Consider the following 27,651-nt stretch of genomic DNA (forward strand, 5'->3'; position numbering starts at 1 on the left):
GGAACTATTCCCCCTCACTCTCATGAGACCAGGCGAAGACTCTTGGAGTTAAAAACTAGTCTTTATTTACAAGCTACAGCGAGGGATCTTGGAATTCTAATTAGGACACGAAAAAGGCCAAATTCAAAAGTGATTCAAAAAGTTATACTTTGAGATTCGATTACAAGAAATTAGCATATACCAATCATTTGTTACCAGTTATCTATGTCCATTCATGACTATCAATTAAGGTTATATTATGCATATTATATGAGAATAATTAACCAATCACATTAAAGCTCCCCATGCTTATTTAAACTATCCAATCGTTACAGAGGCACGTATGTTGTCTTGCAATTAGTGATATCGGTGGCCCGATATCTGGGGTGTAGCCATCAGACCATCTCCCTATTGCTATCAGCAGAATTACTGGGGCCATCACGATGGTACCTTGTTACGCATTGTAGAATAGACCTTGCTTGTACCATATGCAGTTTCTCCGCCTGAAAACTGGCTTCTCGAAGACATACTGTGTCCTGTTACACTTGAGAATTGCCTAGTCTGAACTGGAGAATTCATCTTATCCAGTAAAATGGCGGAACTGTAGATTTTAAAATGGTTGCAGTAAACCCTCCAGTATCTAAGAATGCCCAGGTTGTCCTCCTCGGGCCTAATGCCGTGTTACCCAACACAGGTTAGCGATTGTGTTAAAATCGAGCACAAAGAAATCTTCTGGAGGTCCCTTGAGGAAGGTGCTAAAAAGAAACTCCAACATGGCGGAACTGATCCCCTGTAATTGTATAAAATTCATAACTCAATCATTAACAAGGGGATTGATAAAACTGAAAAATCTAATCCTTTAATTTATCAGTTCTAATGGAGCAATTTGCAGCTATGATAATTCTATCACCGTGATACATAAATGATTCCCGACCATACAAAAGGATGAGTGACGTTGTGCATCCGAGGACAGGGCAGAAATTTTCACTGGTTTAGCCCACCTGTTGGAAATCTGTGCCACTCACATTTAATCCCAGAGCCACCACTGAATTCCAGTGGGCCTGGGGGAATAATTGGTGCCATTTGGCTCAATAATGAGCCTAATTGAAAACCTGTCGACAGCGGGAGAGTTTCCCCCCGTGGGTCCATTCCCACCTCCAACTTAATGACGGGAGGTTTTCCCGTTGCTGTGAGACTGATGCAGGACATCTCCCTCGATTCGGTGGGCCCGGCCGCCATGTTTCCTACCCCAATGAGCTGCATTCAGCCCAGCCCAGCCCAGATTTCATCAGTGCGGTCCAATTGACGCCTGCTGGGTGAATATGAAAGAGAAATTGGGATAATCTATTGGCCAAAAACGTAACCCCAAAAAAAAACAATAAATTAGATGACGATAGGAATGAACCGGGGGCTACCCAGCTCACTGTGATCGAACCTTATTCTTTCTTTCACCTGCTCCTTTCTCTCTCACTCACCCTGCTCCTTCCATTTCGTGTTTGAAGCAACATTTATCTTCCAGTACCTCAGCTCATGAGCACATTTGTGCACAGGATTGTCGATGGTGGTTCACGTTGGTATCATTTTGATTTTGAATCCACTCCAGATCCCAACTCTAACAGGCCTGACGCCAAACAAAGGCCCAGTGTCGGGGGGAACTATGGTCACCATTCGGGGCAGAAATCTCGATGCCGGAAGCAATGTCTCAGTCATGTTTGGAGAACAGCCGTGTGTGTTTGACAGGTATGGGCTGGCGGTGAAGAACAGGAATTGGTCAGTCCTAAAGTTGGCGTTACATTAAATTGTCACTTGCGTTGATTCTACTGATGTCGGCCGACATCGCTAAACTTACTTAAAAGTGCAAGCTTAGCTGTTGGTCTGGAGAATGTTATTTGTGTGTGTGTATATGTGAGTGTTGGTAGGTGTGTATGTGAGAGTGTACATACACTATTATGCAATAAATGATACTTTGAAATGCTTCCATTGGTAACTTACATTTTCGATCTTTCAGTGACTGATTCATGACTTAGGGCAGCACGGTAGCATAGTGGTTAGCACTATGGCTTCACAGCGTCAGGGTCCCAGGTTCGATTCCCGCTTGGGTCACTGTCAGTGCGGAGTCTGCATGTTAACCCCGTGTCTGTGTGGGTTTCCTCTGGGTGCTCCGGTTTCCTCCCACTGTCCAAAGATATGCAGATTAGGTGGATTGGCCGTGATAAATTGCCTTTTGGTTAGATGGGGTTGCTGGGTTACAGGGATAGGGTGGAGGTGTGGGCTTAAGTGGGGTGCTCTTTCCAAGAGCCGGTGCAGACTCGATGGGCTGAATAGCCTCCTTCTGCACTGTAAATTCTATGATCTATAACTTAATTGATGTTGAGGTGGAGAATTATGGGAAAGATAATAATAATAATCGCTTATTGTCACGAATGGGCTTCAGTGAAGTTACTGTGAACAGCCCCAAGAATGTCCCTTCCCCAGATGATGGGGATGGTAAATTGTGGTAAACTGTTGCTAAGGGCATTGATTAGGGCGTTTAATGTAATCTTAAGTGTCCCAGATTTAATATTCTCATCCTTATTTTCAAATCCCTCCATGGCCTCAACCCTTCTTATTGCTGTAACCTCTTCCAGTCCTACAACCGTCTGAGATCTCTATGATCCTCCAGGATCATAAGGGGATGGGAATTAGGAGTAGAAGTCGGCAATTCGGCCCTTCGAGCCTGCTCCGCCATTCAATCAGATCATGACTGATCTCTTCCTGGCCTCAAATCCACCTCCCTACCTGTTCCCCATCTCCCTTGAACCCATTTTAAAAATCAGAAATATATCTATCTCCTTCCTGGAGCCATTTAATGGCTCGGATTCCACCGCACTATGGGGCAGCGGGTTCCACAAATTCACCATCCTCTGCCAGTTCTGGCCTCATGCCCCCACTGATTTCAATCTGTTCCTCACTGGTGGCCATACCTTCAGCCCCCAAGGCCCGAAGTTCTGGTCTTCCCACCCCTAAACATCTCAGCCTTTCTCTCTCGCCTCCTTTACGATGCCCCTTGAACCCGACGCCTTTGACCAAGCTTTTGGTCACCTGTCCTATTATCTCCTTACATGGTTCGAGTTTACTCAACTTTTGTTTGATAATAATGTACCCGAGGAGGGCCTTGGGTCATGTTACTGTATTGAAGGTGCTGTGTAAATACAAGTCGTTATTGTTTTTTTGAACTACTTTCTTGTTTCTCTGCCTATCAGGAGGTTTGCTGGGGGAATTATTTGCAATTCCACTTCTGCACAAGAAAAGGGTAACATCAGCGTAATGGTGGGAGTAGACAAGGCCAGGATTGCGAAGGAGCTGTGGTTTGTATATGTGGACGATCCCACTGTCGTTAGGATTGAACCAGAATGGAGTATAGTCAGGTAAGTGAAGCCCACCAGAGCGGTGAACCTACAGTGTGTCTACTGAGAATATTGCTGCAAATCTGAAATGGAGGCGGAAAATGCAGGCAGTTAGCAGCTGGAAAGAGTTTTGATGTTTGATGTTTGATGTTTAATGTTTTGTTTCTAATCCTTTGTCGAAATGGTTGACTGAAAGATAAGCAAGAATTTTAATAAATAGTTCTCTGTCTGTCCCTTTTGTTTCTCTCCCTCCTTTTTTCCCTCCCTCCATCTTGATGCCCCTCATTCCCCTTCACCCTCCTTGCCTTCTCATCCCTCTCGCCCACAACATTCCACTATTTTGCCCCTCCTACTCTCTTTGTCCACCCCCCCCCTCCCTCTCTATGTCTGTCTACCTGTGGCTAACTCACTCTCAATCTTCCTTTCTCAGCATTCTCCTCCTCAATCTGTCTCTTGTTCTTTTTTTGTCTTGTTATATGTCTCTCCCTGTCCCTCCCAACATCTATCTCATTTCATTGTTACCCCCTTCCGTTTTCTTATTTCCTTTCCGTTTGTCAACCTCGTTTTGTTGTGCCTTTTCTCTTCCTCCCATCGTACTCTGTCCAAATACTTCTTTACCTCCTGACACTTTTGCATTATTGTTTCTCTTCCTGCACAAGGCGATCTTTCATCTGTTCCAACAGCGAGTTTTACCTGGAACATGTCACTAGTCTGTCACCAGAGGCTTATGGCTTGAGAGGTGCCACAAGTATGGCTGGCCAAGAGTCTCTCCCACTCTTAAGGCCAGCAATTGGTGCATTGGAAGGATTTTGCAGGTCAATTCTCCACCTGTTTGGCTGCATTATGAACGCACCTTCCTTGGCCATCAAGCCCTGGGGTGGGGCTTGAACCAGGAGCTACTGGCTCAGAGGTAGAGATGCAACCCACTGCGCCACAAGAGCTCCAACACGTTTGCGAGCTTCCCTTAAATTAACCACATGTTACCTGCCCTTTACCTTCTCAAACTAAAGATGCCTGTGGAATGCCTCCAAGTCTCAACAACTACCTTTTGTATGTTCCTCTGTTTAAGTTACTCTCCCTGACAACGATGGGCTGTCACACAATGTGAAAGCCTTTGCTTGTACCACTGAACTGCAGCGATGCAAGGTGATCAATGTCCCAGTGAATAGATGGCAGTAAAGGGTGGCATCAATTGTCCAAAAGGTTTTTTTGAAACTTGAGGACAAAAATAGCAACTGTCAAAAAAGGTTATCTGCTATCGATGGGTCCGTGTGGTCTACCTTCACATCCAAGAGATTTGAGGTTGTGATAGAAAAGCGTCCTCCTGATTCCTGAGATTATGTCAGATTATTTCCCCCTTTGCTGGGCTGATGATATCCTTGGTTTATGAAGGTTTGAAGTGGTTCTGTTTTTAGGACACAGTGGATAACCTGTTTCTTGTCGAGCTAAGCAGGATAGATCCGTGTCTCAGTTACCACGGTGTAGTCTGGCTAGGAAGGAGAGAAAGGAACACTGGGTTCCTACTCAGGATTGGTTTGGGTCTGGAATGCACAGCCTGGGAGTGCGGTGGAGGCAGGTTTGATCAAGCCATTCAGGAGGGCATTAGATGATAATTTAAATAGAAACAATGTGAAAGGGTATTGGGGAAAATGCAGGGAGATGGCAGTAAGTAATGGCGCACGTTTGGAGAGCTGGTGCAGACATGATAGGCCAAATGGCCTCCTTTTGCGTCATAACAATTCTGTGATTCTGTGGGAACAATGACCCTGATGGAAAGTATGGATGGGAGCACGTGGAAGGCCTCCATTGTTCTTCCCTTGTTCCATGTTATAAACCAAAATGAAAACATCAGACATCACCCACGTGAAGATGTAATTGGGCAGCACAGCAAGAAGTAAGGGCTCAACTTCCTCCCCAGTCACCAAGACCCATAGTTCCTTAACCCTTCAAAGATTTAAACTCTCATCAATATTGACATGTTTTTGTCGAAAACAGATTTATTCAGGATGGGAAAAGGGCCGGATTTCTCCAGCCATTGCGATTCACATTTGCAGTCCACTGCGCACTCCTGCCTGCGAGTTTCCTGGCGGCGTGGAGTGGTTTCAATGGGAAATCGCATTGACAAGCGGCGGGAAGATAAAATCCCATCGCCAGTGAACAGCTCGCCGCTGAGAAGTGGCTGGGGGACTGTCGAATCCAGCCCAAAGTCTTTCGACTCAACAAATCCACCCATTCTTTTTATTCATCCCAACCCCATTCATTATCCTTCAAGCCCCCTGTTTGTCTCCAGAAACCTATCTAGTTGTTGCTCAAACCCATTTGTGCACATGCGTCAGTACCTTTCTCTGATCATTTACTCCGCAATTCGATTCATCAGTGGCTGACGAGCTTTCAGCTGGCTGCACCTCCAACTCCTAACTTTGCTTTTTATAAACTTCAGTATCTTCAAATTTGAACATTCACCACGGTGACCGTTCCAGTCCAGACTGAAGGGTTTACATTGGTCCTTGGCAGCCTCTTGCTGCTTGAGCAAGAAGGAATTGAAGTGAAATGAGATTAATACAATCGCTTTCTGAGTATCTCCAGTAATTAGGGGCCAATTGAGACTAAATCTAGTAGGTTTGGACAATGGCTTGTACTGGATGAGGGCTAAGGCGCCCAGAAAATGGGTAATTAGCAGAAAACCTTTGTGATCGGCGCATGATGATTGTGAGGCTCTCCCTTTCAAGCTCATTCAGCTGACGTGGCTGATCTTGGATTTTTCAGGTCCTCCTCCAGCCAACATTTTGTTTCTCTTCTCCAATTTGCATTATTGATCTGTGCCGCAAGCTCAGAATTTCATCCCCGAATCGATTGGTGACAGCAGGCAAATCCTGGATCACAATTTCAGCTGAATTACCTACCCAGGCAACACACTTTGCACGGGATGCCTTGCTTTCGTCCACCTGTTTCGAGTCCATATTTTCCATCGATTGGCATTGAACAGTCTCTTTGCTCCATTGCAGCTTCACCGTTTGTTTTCTCTCCGCATTCAAAGTTATTTAAACAGGGAAATAAATGGCGTTTAACAAGATTGCGATGTGGAGTTTGTTGTTCCTGTTGGGCTTCAGGACTGTATTGCAGTGCGCTGCTGGCTTCGCAGTTCAAGCCTGCTGCAGGTTCATGTCCTGGCCTGAATTTCATTTCTCCAGTGGCTGTCGGGCCAATGAAGTGAAATGAAAACCGCTTATTGTCACAAGTAGGCTTCAAATAAAGTTACTGTGAAAAGCCCCTAGTTGCCACATTCCAGCACCTGTTCGGGGAGGCTGGTACGGGAATTGAACCGTGCTGCTGGCCTGCCTTGGTCTGCTGGTGGTCTTCACTTTTACCTTTGTTGTACACAGCTTGTATTCTCTGCTGAACTCGCTCTATTCCACTACCTCTCTCGTTACCTCTCGCGCTGCAGCTCTCTCATCCCACAAACCTTTCACCCCTCCGACTCTTGCCTCTCGTCTACCTCCCCCTCAGTGCTGTGAGCTGCCTCGGTCCCCTCTCATTCTTTAAGACTCTCTTTAAGATCCATCTCTCCAACTTAGCTTCCTCCTTATTTCTCCCTTGGTCTGGCATGTATGAAAAATGAAAACCGCTGATTGTCCAAGGAGGCTTCAAATGAAGTTACTGTGAAAAGCCCCTAGTCGCCACATTCCGGCGCCTGTTCGGGGAGGCCGGTACGGGAATTGAACCGTGCTGCTGGCCTGCCTTGGTCTGCTTTAAAAGCCAGCGATTTAGCCCAGTGTGCTAAACCAGCCCCTGTATTTCCTCCATTAACCTGTGAAAGCTCTTTGGACATGTTTCTATATTAAAAGCACGATTTGAAAACAAAATAGTTGCGTCGGGTTCTCAAAGTCCGTAACACCGGCTGGAATGGAATAGGGACAACTGAACAATTGTTATGTGAACTTGCCCAAAGCATTTCTATTTTTTTAAATCCTGGGCCTGGCCAGGTGCCGTTTGCTAATGTTCCAATTGCAGTCCAAGCACTGTCTGTCTTGGGGGGGGGGGGGTCACTATCAAGAATACTACAATCGTTCAGGATGGAGGAAGGTAGATGTTCCACAAAGCTCGGTGCAGGGGCGACGATTGTTCACTGGAGACACTTACGATTTAGACTTGAGGATTAGGAATCCAAAATCAAAATTTGCAGATGATGCCAAACTGGGGGGGTGTGGCTAAATCTGACGAGCAATGCAACAGAAAGCAACAAGACACTCGCAAACTGGGCAGTTAAGTGCCAAATGAACTGTTGCATAGATAAATGGGAGGTGATGCACTTTGATCGGAAAAGCAGAGGACAGGTGCAGTGGCTAACTCAGCCTCGGGCCTATTCAGGGGCATGCGCAGGAGCAGTGTAGGTTTGCTCTCCCTCTCTGACTTTACGATCTCATTCCTTTAAGTGAATTGCTGTGAGCGGCAAAGGTCACACAGATGGCAAACCCAAAATGACGGTAACCACAACATATGCCTTTCTTTCTTTGGCAACACTTTGCCAAAGCCACAACCTCCAGCACCTAGAAGGACAGGGGCAGCGTGTACATGGGGGAACATCATCACCTCCAGTTCCCCCTCAAAGTCACACAGTAGCCTGAGTTGGATGTTCAAAGTCATGGATTTCCCTTCAGAACAAAATCATAGAAGCACATGCACCACATGGCAGTGCTACTAAATCACATTTTAAGAGATTGTCTCTTATTTTCACTATTGGTTGGGGTGCCTTTTGTCCCTGGTTTCTAGGACAGCCTGGGGTAGTGACTGAGCTTGGAGGTCTCCTCTTACCTTTGACTCTCGGTTTAATTTGTTGAGTGTTGCCTCCTCCCCCCCCCCCCCCCACCCAAACTATTCCTATGGTCATCAGCAAATCCCACCCTCACCCCCTGGTCCCATGGTCAAAGTGTCCCTTATTTTCTTTTGTAAGAGTTGATCACCGTGCCTCACGGACTGGAGCAGTGTAAGAAAGCTGCTGTCCACCATCTTCTCGAGCGTATCTAGGCATGGGCAATAAATGCTGGCCTTACTCGCATTGGACAAATACAAAAATGACCTGTTTGTGTGTTTAAGCAGTCTTTCTTTCCCTTTCCTTTCCCAGCGGGAGCACACCGGTTATGGTCTGGGGATCAAACCTGGACATCATCCAGAATCCTAAAATCCGGGCGAAGCACAACGGCATGGAAACAATCAACGTAAGTATTCAGCTTGTCTGAAGTGGTGACTTGCCATCTAGACCTCAAATACAGGTGTTAACCTTGGCTCAGTGGGTAGCGTTCTGAGCCAGAACATTCCGAGTTCACGTCTATTCCAGTGACGATGAGCACAACACCCACCGAGGGAGTGCTGCACTGTCGTTTGGGTGAGAGGTTAATCAGGTGAACATTAAAGATTGGGTGGTTACTGCTTTGAAGCTGAGCAGGGACCTTGTCCTGAATATCCTGGCCAATGTTTCTCTCTCAAACCAAACATCATGGTTTAAAAATAACACCGACTATCTGACAATTCTCGCATTGCTGCCTATGGGAGATTGCTTTGTGCAAATTGGCTGATGCATTCCCTGCTTCACAACAGTGATTCCCCTTCATTGGCTGCAAAGCCCTTTGGAACATCCTAATGTTGTAAAAGGCACAGTATAAACGCAAGTCTTCCTTTTTAGTGGCTGAATTTAGGTTTCCACACCGTATGACAAATACTTCACCGGTTAGAACCAGTTTTTATTGTCAGTTTTCAGGTGTGTTCAGGGAAGATGTTTTATGAGGGAACAAAGAATTTGTAGGTAAGAGTTCCGAAAGGAGCAAATTGTTAGTGAGCCCCAGTGAAATAAATAAGATGGAGGATTGCTCAGATTTTTTGAAGTGAGCAGTGAATTATAGAACCATCAGGTGTCAGATCAAAGAATTCAGGCCATCAGATCCAGCAACTCTGACCAGCGTTTGTCTCTGTGACCCACCGGGCTTAATTCCACTCCTCCAGTTCTTCCTTTATATATTCCCCTTTCTCAAGCAACTACCCCGTCTCCTTTCTGAAAATTGTAGCCACTCTACCACAGCAATGGTTTGTGAGAGACACCGATCACGTATCAACCCCTTGTTTACCAAGAATCTGTCCACCTCTGCCTTAAAAATGTTCAAAGACTCTGCTCCCACCCCCTTTTTAGGAAGAGAGTTCAAGAAGGGAGGAAGGGATACATCAGGAAACTATAGGCCAGTCAGTCCAACCTCAGTAGTGGGGAAACTATGAGAAGCAATTCTGAGAGACAGAAGTAATCTCCATTTGGAGAGGCAGGGATTAATCAAGACCAGTCAGCTTTGTTTTGTTAAGGGGGGTTAATGTTTGAACAACGTGATTGAATTCAGGTGGCACCAAGGCAAAGTGGTTAGCACTGTTGCCTACAACGCTGGGGACCCTGGTTTGACCCCAGCCCCGGGTCACTGTCCGTGTGGAGTTTTCCCATTCTCCCCGTGTCTGCATGGGTTTCACCCCCAGAACCCAAATATGTGCAAGTTAGGTGGATTGGCCATGCTAAATTGCCCTTTAATTTGAAAAAAATAATTTTTTGAAGAGGCGACCAGGTAGATAAGGGAAATGCATTGCACATAGCCTTCTTGGATTTCAGCAAGGCTTTTGATAAGGTCCCACAAGGGTAAGAGAAGGTAAGAGTCCATAGTATTCAAGGAAATTTGGCGAATTTGATCCAGAATTGGCTGAGCGGCAGGAAGCAGAGGGTGACGGTCAAGGATGTTTTTCTGACTGGAAGCCTGTGTCCAGTGGGGTTCCGCAAGGACCGGTGTTGGGGCCCTTGCTGTTTGTGGTTTAGATAAATGGTTTGGACATAAATGTTGGAGGGTTGATCAGTGAATTCACAGATGATACGAAAATTGGTGGGGTGGTAAATAGTGCGGAGGATAGCGTTAGATTATAGGAGAATATCGACAGGCTGGTCGGATGGGCTGATCAATGGCAAATGGAATTCAATCCGGATATCCATTTAAGCCTACTCTCTGTTTCCTGTTAGTCAATCAGTCCTTCCAACCATGCCAATGTGTTACCCTGACGACATGAATTTTAGTTTCCGCAATAGCTTTGACCAAACTTTTGATTCCTGTTCTATCTCCTTATGTAGTTGTTTGTCAAATTTTGGCTTGGCGACACTCCTGTGTGCTTTGTGATTTTTTTTCATTCTGACCATCTCCACAAGATGTCAGCTGGCAGGGAATATTGAGCCTCAGGAGAAGGACCATATACCAAACCTTGGGGCTCTTATCATCAACTCTGAGAACCTTTTATTGGGGCATTTTCATTGGAGCAGCGGTGATATTGATATTGTTTGAAGTTGCAGAAAACAAGAGTTGATCGGTGATGCACTATCAATTACGCAAAGACGAGGGTTGGATGTAATCGAGGCTTTATTACACTGAGATGTGTGGCCTCCAACAGCAGCTAACAAAATGGCTGCTGTATGGGGAGCACACATATTTATACTCTGCCTACTGGGTGGAGCCAGCAGGCAGGGATCTACCCCCATACCTGTAGGACAGGGGCCTTACCGTAAAGCACCTATAACAACATCCTCTATATACAATAAATACATCAGTGGTGACTACCACAATCGGCTGGGCAGTTTATGACGGTGAGATAACAATGAAACAATTTCAGAATAAAATACAAAAACAAATAAGGGAATTTTAACCACCCCTTGCTTGGTGGAAACCATGCTGGGTGGGCAATTAAAATGGGGCCATTGGCCACTCCCGCAATGTGTTCCCTCAGCCATAGTGGATGGAGACAGGAAAGGGGCATTCAGACTTCCCATTCCCAAGTGTCACTGGGTGAGTTCATGTTGGAATGAAGCCGCTCACTGAGAACATGGAATACGCTGAATTGTGATGCTGCCATTGGCGAAATAGCCCATCCCTGGTGCCTTTGCTCACATGAAGAATGGCCCTTGGGCAGGGGTGTCAGAGAGTCCTCAACAACCAAGAGAGGGAAAGAATTCCTTGCATTTATACAGTGCCTTGTATGGCCACAGGACATCCCAAGGTGTTTTACAGCCAATGAGATACTCTTCGATGCGTAGTCAATGTCTTAATGCAAGAAACCTGATAACCACATGGTGAACAGCTAATAGCCACTAATAGCAATGTGATAATCAGTCTTTGTGAAGGAGCGAGGAAAGACCTGGGGTGTGTGTGTGGTTTGGGGGGGGGGGGGGGGGGGGGGGGGGGCTGGGCTGTGTGTGAGACTAAATGGTCAGCTCTCTCAAAGAACCCAATACAGGTAAAATTGGCCAAATGGCCTCCTTCTGTGCTGGGCTGAGAAGCCCACCAGTGCCTGTAAGATGAACAAGAGCCCGCAGCGTGCAGAGCGTTAGGTAGCTGTAAGCAATGCTCTAAGAGCGGCTGAAGGTGATATTCACCCAATTTTCCCCAATTGGTTGTAAATGGCCTGCAAGATTACAGAGCAGTATTACATTTGACACAATTGAAAGACACAGCTCCTCCCTTCCCCGTTGGCTCTCTCCGGTGGAACTCTGTCAGCAGCAGGGATTCGGAGGCCGAGTCCTGTGATTGGTCCTGAATCAGAACCATGAACAAATTGATTATTATTGAGTATAGAACATTTTATCTGAGAAAATGATGGACGGGTTATCAGAAAAGAGAGAAAAAAGAAATCAATGACTGCCTTTATTTACAGAAACTGCTTTTGTAAATCATTCCTGCTGAATTCTAATTTTTAAAAGCCTTCAAATTGGGTAAGGAGCCCTTTATGTTGCGTTTTAACATCAGTGTTTTTTGTGGCAATATCAGTGATGGAAATGAGAGTGGTTTCCTCATTACCCTGCTATCAGAGTCAGGCTGCCTCTCAGTCAGGCAGAGAGAGAGGCTGGCTCCAGTGTGAAACTCCAGCTCACCTCAGCCCCCAAACACAGGAGAGTTCCCCTTGCTTCACCAATATCAGCACGGCCCTCTTCACTTCAGACATCCCATGGCCTCACTGAGCAAGAGTTACTTTGTCCCCGAGCCTGCAAATTGGTGCCAAATTAAGCATGTCGTTCGCTCTGAATTTAGAATGAAGAACAAAGAACAATACAGCACAGGAACAGGCCCTTCGGCCCTCCAAGCCTGTACCAGTCATGACACCAACCTTGGCCAACACCCTCCGCACTTCCTTGTGCCCTATATCTCTATGTGAAATAGAATATGAAAAGGGTTCCTCCGGGATTTGAACACGGGACCTTGCGCAACCACAACACTCAAAGCGAAAATCATACCACTAGACCAACGAACACTAATTTGTGCCCATTGGGAACTAGGCTGAGCCGGTCGACCTCGATCCGATTGAGGAGTAGTTATTACACTGGCTAATAATCCGGTGCGTTCAAATCCTACCGTCATTTTGAGTTCAGACCTAGGTTTTATATTAGGGTTAGTGTGATGAGGTTCCCAACCTTTTTGGGTGGGAACCTCATTATGTCACCAGCTGGGGGTTGGGGGTGGGGGGGGGGGGGGGGGAAGAGAATCTGAAAACAAGAGCTCACCAGCACGTTTCCAATTTTCTCACTCCCGCGGGATTTTGATGCCGTGTCACCGATTGTGCCTGCGGCAAATGTGGGAAGCCAATCACAGTCCTGGTGTATTTCCCTATGTTCAGGAAGCCTAAATACGGGCAAATTGTGGTTTGTTACCAGCCAGTACCCGAACCAAGTTGTGAACCCCGCACCTGGCGGGTGAGGCTTGTCTGAGGGTCCCCCCCAGGAACTCAGTTCTGCACTGAGCCACTGGAGGCAGGATTTATTTTGGTTGAAGGCATAAAAACAGAGAAAAGATACAGCAGAGAGCAGGCCATTCAGCCCATCATTTCTGTGTTCGATCTTTGAAAAAGCAGCTCATAAATAGAATAGAATTTGCAGTGCAGAAGTAGGCCATTCAGCCCATCGGGTCTGCACCTGCCCCTGGAAAGCGCACCCCCAACAAAGCCCACACCTCCACCCTAACCCCATAACCCAGTAACCCCACCTATCCTTTTTGGACTCTTAAGGGCAATTTAGCATGGCCAATCCACCTAACCTGCACATCTTTGGACTGTGGGAAGAAACCGGAGCACCCGGAGGAAACCCAAGCAGACACGGGGAGGGGGAGGAAGCGCAGACTCCGCACTTTTTTTAAACAGTGACCCAAGCAGGAATTGAACCCATGACCCTGGAGCTGTGAAGCAACATTGCTAACCACTGTGCTACCGTGCTGCCTTTCTTGTTGTCCATAACTCTCAGTACCTCATCCTCATGTACCTGCCCAACACCCTTTTAGAGGTCCCTTATCTCCGCCTTTCCTTGTAGTGCTTCCAGATTCCAATGATTCCCTGAGGCTGAGGTGTGATTACGTCCTGTTGAAATCGACGCTATCATTTTTCAAATAAGCATGCTGCTACTGTGCGGCTCGCTTGTTGTATTAAGTAGATTTCATTAGTCCTATGTTTGTGCTGATGGATGCAGTTTGATATGAGGTCTGGCATCTAGTATCTGTGTAAGAGTGTAGCCCAGACATTTATGGATTGGTTCGAGTTCATCTCCGATGGACTGCCTGGGCGTGATTGTGTTTCCGTATATTCCAAGCTTTACATCCCCTGTTCAGTTGCCGTACGTGTTAACCTGCTCCGTACATCCCACTGTAACCTCGACTGAGAGAGGCAGCCTTTATTTCAAGTGTAATTACGTTGATGCCCCTGAAACTGCTACATAACAGAAAGCAAATGGCTCGGGTACCTCCTGGCTGCTTTTGCATCAAAACCAATCCCTTGCTCATTTGTCCCACATTATAACTCACTTCTGTTCCATCATTATCAATATATGCTGGAACCTATTTATAATCTAAAGTCCCATCTCGAGGCAGGAGAGCTGCCAATGGTCCTAATTCACTCACTGTGGAGGTGAAGTAAATGATGCTTCCGTTACTCTGCCGTTACTGTCTCTTTATGGTGAAGATTCTGCTGTAATTTCCCATTGTTTAGCCCATTAGGGAGAAGGACAGTGCGCCGCATGGCTCAGTGGAAACTGACGGAGCAAATCACAGCTCTTTTCCCATATCTGGCTGTGCCTCGACTGACTTTCTGCCGGTCCTCCGTGTTCAAGGGATTACTTTCAGGCGAAAGCCAGTGTCTCACTCTGTGTTCCACCCACTTTTGTTACCCTGAAGCTTATAAATCACGGAGGATATGGTACCGTGGCTGCAGCCCACTCTATCCATACCACGGGTTTATTGGCCATTCTTCACCTCTGAGCTCTTCCCCCCCCCCCCCCCCCACTCCCCACCCTCAAGGCCCGGGAGAGAAATCAAGGGCGCTGGTGTTTGTCCCAATAATAATGATAATCTTTATTGTCACAAGTACCCTTACATTGCAATGAAGTTACTGCGAAAAACCCCTGGTCGCCACATTCCGGCGCCTATTCGGGTACTGAGGGAGAATTCAGAATGTCCAGATTACCTCACAGCCCATCTTTCGGGACTGGTGGGAGGAAACCGGCGCATCCGGAGGAAACCCACGCAGACACGGGGAGGACGTGCAGACTCCGCACAGACAGTGACCCAGCCGGCTATCGAACCTGGAACCCTGGTGCTGTGAAGCCACAGTGCTAACCATTGTGTGGCTGTGCTGCCCTGTTTCCAGGCCTCTTATTTCCTGTCCCTTTTAACTCTCCCTCTCAGTCATGCACGTCTTATTTTTTCCCCCTTTCACCAAATAATCACAGAAGAGTCCCAGTAAAATTTTGAAGTCCACTGTTGGCATTTGGTTGCAAATATGATGTGACGTATATGCAGCACGGGTCATCACTATTGGGGGCAGCAGCGATACAATGCAATATATACGCAGCACGGGTCATCACTATTGGGGGCAGCAGCGATACAATGCAATATATATGCAGCAAGGGTCATCGCTATTAGGGGCAGCAGCGATACAATGCAATATATATGCAGCACGGGTCATCACTATTGGGGGCAGCAGCGATACAATGCAATATATATGCAGCACGGGTCATCACTATTAGGGGCAGCAGCGATACAATGCAATATATACGCAGCACGGGTCATCACTATTGGGGGCAGCAGCAATACAATGCAATATATATACAGCACGGGTCATCACTATTAGAGGCAGCAGCGATACAATGCAATATATATACAGCACGGGTCATCACTATTGGGGGCAGCAGCGATACAATGCAATATATATGCAGCACGGGTCATCACTATTAGGGGCAGCAGCGATACAATGCAATATATATGCAGCACGGGTCATCGCTATTAGAGGCAGCAGCGATACAATGCAATATATATGCAGCACGGGTCATAACTATTGGGGGCAGCAGCGATACAATGCAATATATACGCAGCACGGGTATTCGCTATTAGGGGCAGCAGCGATACAATGCAATATATACGCAGCACGGGTATTCGCTATTAGAGGCAGCAGCGATACAATGCAATATATACGCAGCACGGGTCATCACTATTAGAGGCAGCAGCGATACAATGCAATATATACGCAGCACGGGTCATCGCTATTAGAGGCAGCAGCGATACAATGCAATATATACGCAGCACGGGTATTCGCTATTAGAGGCAGCAGCGATACAATGCAATATATATGCAGCAAGGGTCATCGCTATTAGGGGCAGCAGCGATACAATGCAATATATATGCAGCAAGGGTCATCACTATTGGGGGCAGCAGCGATACAATGCAATATATATGCAGCACGGGTATTCGCTATTAGGGGCAGCAGCGATACAATGCAATATATACGCAGCACGGGTCATCACTATTGGGGGCAGCAGCGATACAATGCAATATATATGCAGCACGGGTATTCGCTATTAGGGGCAGCAGCGATACAATGCAATATATATGCAGCACGGGTATTCGCTATTAGGGGCAGCAGCGATACAATGCAATATATATACAGCAAGGGTCATCACTATTAGGGGCAGCAGCGATACAATGCAATATATATGCAGCACGGGTCATCACTATTAGGGGCAGCAGCGATACAATGCAATATATATGCAGCACGGGTATTCGCTATTAGGGGCAGCAGCGATACAATGCAATATATATGCAGCAAGGGTCATCACTATTAGAGGCAGCAGCGATACAATGCAATATATATGCAGCAAGGGTCATCACTATTAGAGGCAGCAGCGATACAATGCAATATATATGCAGCACGGGTCATCACTATTGGGGGCAGCAGCGATATGATGCAATGTTAATTTGTGTGCGTCCTGTTGGTGATCCCATTACAAGTATTAATCAAACGAACATCGTGCTTTATTGACAGGAAAATATCCCATTGGTGATTTATAGCACTGTGCAGGATGACTTTGGTGACGTCTCGTGTTCAGCACATTGCACCGTATGTGCATGGTGACAGTACATTCAAATTTGGGGGAAAGATTTAATACTTCCTGCCCAGATTGCCAAGCAGTCTTTTCTGGTTTTACATACTTTTGATATAGTTTGACTACTGGTTCTGTATAGAAAATAAAGACTACTCCATGCTGCAGCGCAATTTGTTTCTTCGTTGGAGAATTGTAGGTGGGAAAGAGGGAGGGAACGGTTCCATCCACTTGCTGCTGCCCCCTCCCTCCCCAGTGACAATGACGCAGCACTCACTCGCCTCGCTCAAGAGAACTCTGTGTGACTGGAAACCAAGTCCCGGTTTCCCTGCGAGTGGTTTGCGCTGCGGGAGTGGACACCAGCCGGTTCCGGCCTACCATAGAGCTGAGTGACTGCCCCCCCCAGGCCCCTGATCCACAACACCCCCTGGGGCCTGAACCCCCACCTCCTGGGTCTTATTAATTTCCACAATAGGTTGTATTCAACAGGTCTTAGTAACTTCAAGGGAAGGTGACATGAGCACTTGAAAACAAAGCCATCAGCAGGACACTCACTTTCTTTTCTTTTCATACATAAAACGTGGTGAATTACTAGATGATATTCATAGACCAAACAATGTACGGGAAAGAGGAACTGCGAACATTACGCAAAGCCACAGGAAAACCAGCTTGGCGAGTAAATCACAAGAAGTCAAAGAACAAAAGGAAGAACTTGTGTGGTGGAGACAGAATCAGTGATTGGAATAGAAGTTCTGTCATTCCCACACCTTTTTTGCTCCTCCAATCACTATTCTCCTGTCAGTTATTGCTCTCAGCAGCCAACAGTTCAACTGACGGCTAATGATTTTATTTACAAAGAAAACTGAGAGCTGAAAGTGGGGAAATACCTTTTTAAAAATAAAATCAGAACTGCCAGTTTAGCTGAAAGTCACCGTGAATCGGGGCACTGCGGCTACTGACCTTGGGGCAGCTTCGAGGTTTTCGTGGTGGGCTTTTAGAAGACGGAATCCGAACCACTCTGCTGCCCGAAAGCTAGGAGGCAGTGCTAAGTCTGAGAACCATGATGTGGCGATGCCGGCGTTGGGCTGGGGTGAGCACAGTAGGAAGTCTTACAACACCAGGTTAAAGTCCAACAGGTTTGTTTCAAACACGAGCTTTCGGAGTCCTGCTCCTTCCTCAGGTGAATGGAGAGGTATGAGAACGCGAGTGGAGGAGTAACGCCAAGAGATGACTGGTCAGCAAAACTGGGAACATCCAAACGGATGTTTTTTTGGGTTCAGTAGGTAGGGCACTCGCGGAGGAAGCGAAGATGGAAATGGCCAATCACCATTTAGATTGATGATAAATTTGGAGAATACTCAGAATGGGACCATGGTGTTGATTGGTTTTTTTTTTGGTGCGAGTGAGAATTTTCTCATAAACGTTGGATTGGATTTGTTTATTGTCACGTGTACCGAGGTACAGTGAAAAGTATTTTTCTGCAAGCAGCTCAACAGATCATTCAGTACATGGGAAGAAAAGGGAATTGAACAGAATTCAAGAAAATACATGAGAATACGTCGTGAGGTTTTGAAGCTGATCACACTCACGGGGATGCTGCAGTCGCACAGATGATCCTTCTGTGCCGTCAAATGAGTTGTGAACACCTGGTACACAGAAACATTTGAGAGCCTCAGAACGCTGATGGGTAATGGGCAAACCAAGAGCAAGGACAATCATCTCGAAAACAACCAAGAGAATTTACTAAATACTTAGGAAGAAACAAGTACCCTTGATCCACCAGTCAGAACCTGCCAGTTATAAGATTTAGATGAACCAATTGAATCACTTGAACATTATTTGTCAGTGAAGATCCAAACTAAGGTTTTGAACAAAATAAAATAGGGTCACATATTTCATGATGTGCAGTTTAGGTGGATTGACCATGCTAAATTGCCCCTTAGGGTGGAGTGGCAGGAATAGAGCGGGGGATTGGGCCTAGATAGGGTGGTCTTTCGAAGGGTCGGTGCAGACTTGATGGATGGGTCGAATGGACTCCCTCTGCACTGTAGGGATTCTATGATGACATGGTTAAATCTAACCAGCTTTTGATACCTGTGGGGTCAAATTGCCACAGCTGGGGGTATATTCTCCCCTCTTGAGTCAGAAAATTATGAATTTAAATCCCACCTCAATGTAACACCAAGGGAGAGCTACATTATCGGCAAGGCCACATTCTGGATGCGATGTTAAGTGGAGACTCTGGGTGGAAATTTCACATTTTTCTTCCCCTGCCTGTCAACTCGGGCGGGAAAAGGTGAATTTGGCCCACCGCAGCCAAATGCGTTGCCAGTTTTTCCTGCCGGATTTTTGAACACTCTGGGAGAAAGAACATCCTGGAGGTGGGTCCCACGACGTTGTGCTGGCGGGGCAGGACAGGTTCATTCGGAGCTTGTCCCGCCAGCAACTCCGACCCCTGACAGATCGGGGAGCCGTTTAGAAAGGGGGTTCTGATGTAAAAGAATAAACGCGAGAAAAGTAACCCCCCCCCCCCACAGAAACCTGCTCACAGACATGGAAACCCCCTCCAACCTCCCCAATGGAAGCTAGGGGTAGTAATCGGTAACTGCCAGGGTACTTTCCGGGTATGCCCCCCCATCACCGGGTGGTACTGTACTTACCTGTGCGCCCCCGGCGGGTTCTGTGCGCCAAGTGGCCGTTTGTCAAAACTGTTGTAAACCCCGCAATGTGACATAACGCTGGGGGTGGGGTGGGGTGGCATTCTCTACGCGGGAGATGATACAGAGGGAGGCCCCTGGAGTGGGTATAAACATATGTTAATGGGCTCCCAGCCTTTCATGGTGGGAATCTCATTACATCATGGGGGGGGGGGGGGGGGTGCTGCAAGGTCAATCTCAAAAGAAAATGCCACCGGCGTAAAAGCCATTTTGGGACTCCTGCTGGATTCTCCGCCCCCACCCCCTCTGTCGTCTCCCCCCCCCCCCCCCCCCCCCACTCCTGAAAACAAATGCAGAAAATCCCCCCCCCACCCCCACTTTGTCCGCCTGCTCATGTGGACATAGGTTTCACATAGGTACAGTTTCCAGTGTTCTGGGTAATATTTCTCCCTCCACCTGCGCGACCAAAAGCAAATCTTCCCGATCAATTTTTCATTTATTACTTACACAATGAATGATTGTCTGCCGTGTCCACCTTACTCGTCAATGGGGACCACTTCAAAAGTAATTCACGGGTTGTAAAGTGTTTTTGGTATATCATGAGGACTTGTTTCAGTTCTATATAAATGTAAATGGTTATTACATTTTTTTTCCGTTGCTCTTCGTCTGAAAGCCTCGGTCTCTGTCACAGCCCAGGCCTTAACGTGGTATTTTGTTGCCCGGAGCTGTAATTGTGTTTGCTGAAAGCAGATTCAATAGCCTGAGTAGCAATGCTTCTAATTGCCCAGGATGGTTCAATAGCACTTAGTCAGCTCAACAGATGATTCTGTTCAGTTTCCTCATATCGTCTTGCTTATTTCTCCAAATGATTTGAAGAAAATCTCCAGCTCACTTTAGTTGAGTAATGTTTGTGTTAAGTTCATATTAAAAAGAAACAGGCTGTTTGTGTGTGAGTGGGATCCATTTCAGACACCACCGGCTGATACACGCCAGTTACAGCTTTTGTTTGTATTCAAGTTTTAAGCAAGATATAAACTTTAAGCGAAGAGATATGGAGAATCTGATTTTATCCTAACTCACCCAGGAGGGGCGGATGTTTTCTTTGAAAGGTAAAGTCGCCATGACCATACGCTGCCTTCCCCTTTGAGGGGGAGAGCTGACTAGTGGTGATTTAACCTGGGGATCACCATACCTTGGGCGAGGGGCAAGATTGTTTTAACTCTCTGCCAAATTTACTCTCCTATATGGGCGGCACTGTAGTTAGCACTGCTACCTCACAGCACTAGGGACGTGGGTTCAATCCGGCCCTGGATAACTGTGTGGAGTTTTCACATTCTCCCCGTGTCTGCGTGGATTTCCTCCGGGTGCTCCGGTTTCCTCCCACATTTCAAAGATGTATAGGTTAGGTGGATTGGCCATGGTAAAATAGTCCCTTAATGTCCAAAGATATGCAGGTTGGGTGGGGTTGAGAATAGGGCAGGGGATTGGGCCTAGAGTGTTCGTTTGAGGGGCCGGTGGAGACTCAATGGGCTGAATGGCCTCCTTCTGCACTAGGGATTTTATGGATAAAATTATTTACCTCTCTAATCGACTCTCCTGACATCCAGGGCAAGCTCAGAGCGCTTATAATCTATTATTTAACAGTATTCCTGACCATCGAGCAGCTTTGTATTTTTCCAACTGGTTTGTGAAAACAAAGCAGAACCACTAAGTTGCCCAAAGCTCAGAAGCAGCACCAGTCAGTGGAATTGACGACAAGAACTCCATCTGTGATGATGACACAGCTCCCGGGCCCAGATATTTTTCACCTTGTGCACCCCCTCCTCTAGGCCTTGACCACACTGAACCCCCCCCCCCCCCCCCCCCCCCCCCCCCGCTTCCCCCATGACATTGAGCATCATCAACAGACTCTGTGGTGATCTTCGTGTTGCTTCATTCAGGGTGGTTGGTGCAGTGCTCACAAAGACCACAAAATAGCTTGATCTTGGGCAGCACAGTGGCGCGGTGGGTTAGCCCTGTTGCCTCACGGCGCCGAGGTCCCAGGTTCGATCCCAGCTCTGGGTCACTGTCCGTGTGGAGTTTGCACATTCTCCCCGTGTCTGCGTGGGTTTCGCCCCCACAACCCAAAGATGTGCAGGGTAGGTGGATTGAACACAGTAAATTGCCCCTTAATCGGAAAAAAATTATTTGGGTACACTAAATTTATATTTTAAAAAATAGCTTGAACTTCAACAAAGCGATAAATTTATTAACACTACTAATTTGGATTTGACTTCACAGTTGATTGTTACACATAAACTACACTCATCTACAACTAATCTTAATACTGTTTTAAACTATGATCTGCTCTTACTATCAACACTCCTGTCTGTCTCTAGCTTACTCCTGGACTCCTCTTTCTCCCCCCCCCCCCCAAAGCTTAGCATCAATGCCTTATGAACTTGTATCTAGTTGCTGCTCTCGATACTTCATTAAGCCTTGCAGTTCTTATCGTTATGATAATACCACAGACTCTTGAACTGTAAATAAATGTTATACCAAAGTCCATCTCTGTCCTTGCTCATTGCCCACACTCGGAAGCAGCAACCAGATCTTTTCTGATTGATGATATTTTCGTTTAGTGCATTGTGAGGTATGTGAGCCTATCGGGTGTATATCGATACCTTCCCACCAACTCACATCCAGATCTGATCCCAGTCGACTTGCACACTGTGGAAAACAAGAAAGACTTGCATTTATGTAACGCCCGTCATCTCAGGACGACTGAAAATGCTTTGCGGACACTGCGTTACTTTTGGCTTGTAGTCCCTGATGTAAAGTCGGGAACGCGGCTGGCAATTTGTACACAGCAAGCTCCCACAAAGGGAAATGTGGGAATGATCAGATTATCTGGGGTTTTTTTGAGACACAGTATCATAGAATCTCTACAATGCAGAAGGAGGCCATTCAGCCCATCGAGCCTGCACCGACCCTCCGAAAGAGCACCCTACCGAGGCCCACTCCCCTGCCCTTTCCCCGTAACCCCACCTAACCTGCACATCCCTGAACACGAAGAGATACCAAAGGCATGGCCGATCCACCTAAACTGCCTATCATGGGACTGTGGGAGGAAACCGGAGCACCCGGAGGAAACCCACGCAGACTCGGGGAGGAAGTGCAAACTCCAGACAGGCAGTCACCCGAGGCTGGAATTGAACCCGGGTCCCTGGCGCTGTGCGGTAGCGGTGCCATCATGCCCTCAATTCACATCAGTTGAGGGATAAATATTGGCCAGGAAACTGGGGAGAACTCCTCTTTTCTTTGGAATAGAGGCCATAGGAACCTTTAGGCCCACCTTCATAGAGGCAGAGAGAGGCCTTGTTTTAACATCTCATCCAAAATAAAACCCCACCTCTGACGGTGCAGAAAACTGTAAGGGGCTGGGAGAGAATCTGTCCACTTGCACGGTGTCCTCTCCTGCAATGACATCACTGCCTTAATGAGCCTCACGGGAGAATAACAAACACATACATAAATAACAAATCAAATATAATGAACTCTTTGGGGCCTGCTTGCCACAGGTTCGAATATTTATGGATTAATGTTGTAGGCTCTGTAGAATTTCTTGAAGTATCCTATTGCGGGGCTCTGGTCAATTCCACGTTGTATTTGGATTAATCATTGTTTTACATTGTAATCTGTCAGAATTGATATGAAGTTTAATTCTGAAAGGCATAATATCTTTGATGCGGCTCTCCTTACTCTCACAGTGAGAGACGTGGCAAAGATTAAGGTCCACAGCGGAACGATCACACTCTCATCGCAGCCGACGGAGATTCCCACTGAATGGAGGGTCCTTGTTGACAGCTCCCTCAGCCCTGTGGGACGAGATTTCTGTGCGATTTTTAAAATGGATGTCTCAGTAATAATGAGAGTGGTCAAGATGTATAATGAACTTGGGATGTGTATTCTATGGGTGGATCTGGCAGCAGTGTGGGATAGGGACTCCTGTTATAGGGAGACCCCACACAGGGTGTCCTGTTATAGGGAGACCCCACACAGGGACCCCTGTTATAGGGAGACCCCACACAGGGACCCCTGTTATAGGGAGACCCCACACAGGGACCCTTGTGATAAGGAGACCTCCCCACAAGGACCCCTGCAATAGGGGAGCCCCCCAACCAAGAAGCTCTGTAATACCTGGACACCCCACAGAGACTCCCTTGTTAAACGGACCCCCCCCCCGCCCACGTCCCTCAACAGAGCCCCCCCACCCAGGAAAGAGACCCATGTTGTCTGGAAGTTAGACATCTGTCTAGACTGGGGCAGTGAGAGGAAATACAGCTGTAACACTTACCTTACAGCTCCACATGTCCATTCCTCGAAGGAGAGCAGCTGTGCCTGTTAGCTGCATTAGATCCATTAGCTACAAGCCATTCATAGCTTTTTAGTCATGCTCTGTGATTGACAACTTCTACAAACCTGCAGCTTTGATTCATTCATCCCTTCATGGTTCAGTGGCCTCATTGGTGAAACCCCAATGTTTGTAAACATTGACCACATCAAAGAGAGCTAAGTGCACTCCAATCACTCGTGTGTCATGTCACTGCACTTCCCTCTCTTTGATGTCAAATGTTTCCAACCATTGGGGTTTCACCTGACGCCCAAATCTCTATCCCTTTGGGGAACACATCCCGTGCATCCCGGGACAGAGAATCCCGCCCCTCATCTTTTGTCTGTCATTTTATCTGAACAAAACCTCTCTGCCACAACGCAGTCATTGAGGAATTGCCGAATCCCCCAGGGAATTCTGATTACAACCTAATGGAAGGAGGGCAAAGGTTAAGGTGCAAGTAATAACACATCCTTATGTTTTCTTTTTTGCCAGACATGCAAGGTACACAATTCGACCACTATGATCTGTCAGGCTCCATCCCTTGCTATCGGTCAGAACGAGCTGGTGGATCACATAGAGCACCCCGACGAGTTTGGATTTATCTTGGACAACGTGCAGACGTTGCTGATCTACAATAACACAAACTTCATCTATTACCCCAACCCTGTGTTCGAACCCCTGAGTACCTCGGGGGTTTTGGAACTGAAACCCGGGTCTCCCATTATCCTGAAGGTAAGACAGGTCTTTGTTGCCCATCCCAAAAGTAGCGGTGAGCCAGGGCCTTGAACGGTTGCAGTCCATTGGGCGCAGGAACACCCATTGTGCTATTTTTATGTAGCGAGTGGCTTGCAAAGCCAGAGGTCAGTTAGCAGTCAGCTATGGGTCTGGAGTCACATGTCACCCAGTCTGGGTAAAATCCTTCTCCCTAACCTCTGACGGACATTAGTGAACCGGATGGACTTTTTGGACAATCCAATAGTTTCCCGATCATTATTAATGACACTGGCAGTTAATTCTGGATTTATTAATTAATTGAATGTGAATCTCCCCCCCCCCCCCCCCCCCCCCCCCCACTCCGCTGCCATGGTGGGAGTTGAACCTGTAACTGTGGAGCACTAGTCCAGGCCTCTGGATTACTAGTCCAGTGACATGACCACTATGATGTAAAAACATGGTTTAGAACGGCAGTAGTGTTGAATGTAGAGGGAAAAGAAGACGAGGATTCTGTTCTGTACCCTCACTGTGCTGTAATAGGGAAGCATTGCATTCTTTCCCACGTTACTGCCCGGCTCAGAGGAAGGAGATGCTGAGGGAGGTACCTGGGAACGGAAACTGTGTGTCTCGATTTCAGTGCAAGGAGGCCGCAAAACTGTCAGATTGTATATCCCAGCGGGTTTGAACCTCCTCACTCCGTGGTGGTCTTTGCCAAACCTGTGGTTTTCTGTTTTATTCAAATCACAGGGTCGGAACCTCATCCCGTCCATTGCCGCTGGTCACATGAAGCTGAATTACACAGTGTTGATTGGAGAGAAGCCATGCCCTGTTACAGTTACGGACACTCAGCTCCTTTGTGAGTCTCCAAATCTTACCGGACGGCATAGAGTCCTGGTGAGTACGGGTTTATACCGGCGTCGACGGAATCTTATCGTTTAGGTGGTTATTCATGTGCCACATATTGCGATCGAGAGGTATCAACGTTTCCTGGTCTGCCATATTCCAATCATTAGTGCCATTTCAGTTTATGTGTTTGTTCTAAGATCCGTAGCTGTTCTGAAGGCCACCAGATTGAGTAGTTGTATCTTACAGAGCTAGCAGACCCCAGATCTGATTCCTCAGTAGAATCAGGGTAGCTAAGGAACAGTCCACACAGGCTCCGTGTTCCAGAGCTGGATGGAGGAGATGGATGGTGTTGGGATCTGGCAGGGAATGTTAGCCAGAGTTTCCGGCTTCTGACTGATATCCAGTGATATCTTTGAGAATTGGTGCTTGAAAATATTGGGCCAGGCTTGATGGTGATGCCTCCCAGACTGTAGCGCATAGGTACATGTGACAATCAATCAATCAATCAATACCTGGGTGAAGTACCATAAGGGCTGGTCCCAGGTGACACCTTCGATAGAGGTGATGAGAAATCTGTCAACAACATTTAAAAATAAAAATAAAAATCCGCAGTGAGATTTTAACCTATGCACCTTTATTACCTTTAAAGTGAGATGGGGTGTGGGCGGCGTGTGGTGGTGGGGCAAGGGAAGGAGTGTTTCCGCTGCTCGACTCCTGAAACCTTCCTCTCTTCAAACCCTGTGGAACAGTCTCCAGGTTGTCCACCGGGTGTGGTCCAACTGGCTGTTGGTGCTTTATGTGCCAAGCAAGGAGCGTCCACAATTCGGATGAAGTCTTTGATTTAACCTGCGCTGTTCATCGAAGCTACGTTATCAAAATAATGGCGAGGGGGGGGGGGGGGGGGGGGGGGGGGTTGCTGAGCTTAATGGTGTCTGATGAGGAGACACAAGCACAGAAATGGGGAGGGAGGTGGGGGGACGGTCTGCTCAGAAACTTATTTTCTTCTCCAATAGAACAGACTGTTGAGAAAGCGTTTCTCCTTGTGGGGCAGACTAAACTCGAGGACAGAAACATAGTCACCAATGAATCCAACAGAAAATTCAAGAGAAATGTCTTGCTCAAGAGTGTGGTTAGAATATGGAACTCATGGCCAGTGCTGTGCTGTCGGGAGTGGTTGAGATGAATGGCATCGGTGCATTTCTGGGAACGTTAAAGGTACGCGAAGGAGAAAGGGATAGAAGGGAGACAGGGATAGTGTGAGGCGGGATAGGATGGGGAGGAGGGCCTGTGTGGAGCGTGTGAAAGATAGCATGGGTGAGTTGGGCCGAATGGCCTGTTTCTCTGATGGCAATTCTCCAGAGGTAGCAATATAGTCAGATGGAGAGACCCAGAAAACTATCGTGCAGCCAGACAGAAAGATCTAGGCGGTTCACCCACTCTTACAGGGTTGGATACAGTGATTGATGATCAGATAAACTGCCAGAGACAAAGTGGTTAGATTTATTTTTACTGCAGGACCCCGAGGTTAAATGCCATCAATTATAGGACGTTAATGGCAACATTTTTACAGTAATATAATATGATAAATACATTCAATGCTAATTATTTATAAAATGGAATAATTCAAGGAACGTTATTAGCCACAGCAAGGTTTTATTACAGTTACACAAAGTGATTGAGTGGGGCTGCAGCAGACAGAAATTTGGTTTATTGTGGGCTGTGTCCCCAAAAGGTTTAACATCGAAAAGCGCGTTTAACTTGCGGTCGTTTGTCTGTGGATCCAGTTTCTTTTTGCTTAATATACCTGCACTTCCATTATCCAGCTGAACATTTAGTTATTAGGGAATCGCTGGCCCTTGTTGTACACACCTTTGCTTTGCTCCATCCCACCACAATTATTCTCCTCGGGATGCCTTGTCACCCTGTGTTCAAACTAATGGACTGACTTCCTGCCTTTCAGGCGAAGGTTGGAGGCCTGGAGTACTCGCCTGGCACCGTGCACATCTTCCCAGACAGCCCACTGAGCTTCCCAGCCATAATCAGCATTGGAGTGGCTGGAGGACTCCTCATCATCTTCATCATTGTGGTGTTGATCGCCTACAAGAGGAAATCCCGGGAGAGTGACTTAACCCTGAAGAGACTACAGATGCAGATGGACAACCTGGAGTCGCGGGTAGCCCTGGAATGTAAAGAAGGTAACTTGTGCCATTTTGGGGGGGGGGGGGGGAGGGGGCGTGGTGGCGTGGGGTGGTCAGCACTGCTGCCTCACGGCGCTGA

At 47.0% G+C, this 27,651-nt stretch overlaps 1 protein-coding gene across 1 annotated transcript in view; it reads left to right on the forward strand.

Annotated features, from left to right (window-relative positions):
- plxna4 (plexin A4) overlaps window positions 1-27,651 on the forward strand; it is a 667,620-nt gene that overhangs the window by 540,586 nt on the left and 99,383 nt on the right. Inside the window, exons 15-20 of the mRNA XM_038812236.1 lie at window positions 1,583-1,719; window positions 3,222-3,386; window positions 8,488-8,581; window positions 24,307-24,546; window positions 25,276-25,422; window positions 27,335-27,569. Of these exons, the coding sequence (XP_038668164.1) occupies window positions 1,583-1,719; window positions 3,222-3,386; window positions 8,488-8,581; window positions 24,307-24,546; window positions 25,276-25,422; window positions 27,335-27,569 (1,018 nt within the window). The remainder of the gene's footprint in view (window positions 1-1,582; window positions 1,720-3,221; window positions 3,387-8,487; window positions 8,582-24,306; window positions 24,547-25,275; window positions 25,423-27,334; window positions 27,570-27,651) is intronic.

Source organism: Scyliorhinus canicula, chromosome 11, assembly GCF_902713615.1.
Source record: "Scyliorhinus canicula chromosome 11, sScyCan1.1, whole genome shotgun sequence".
Classification (NCBI taxonomy): domain Eukaryota; kingdom Metazoa; phylum Chordata; class Chondrichthyes; order Carcharhiniformes; family Scyliorhinidae; genus Scyliorhinus; species Scyliorhinus canicula.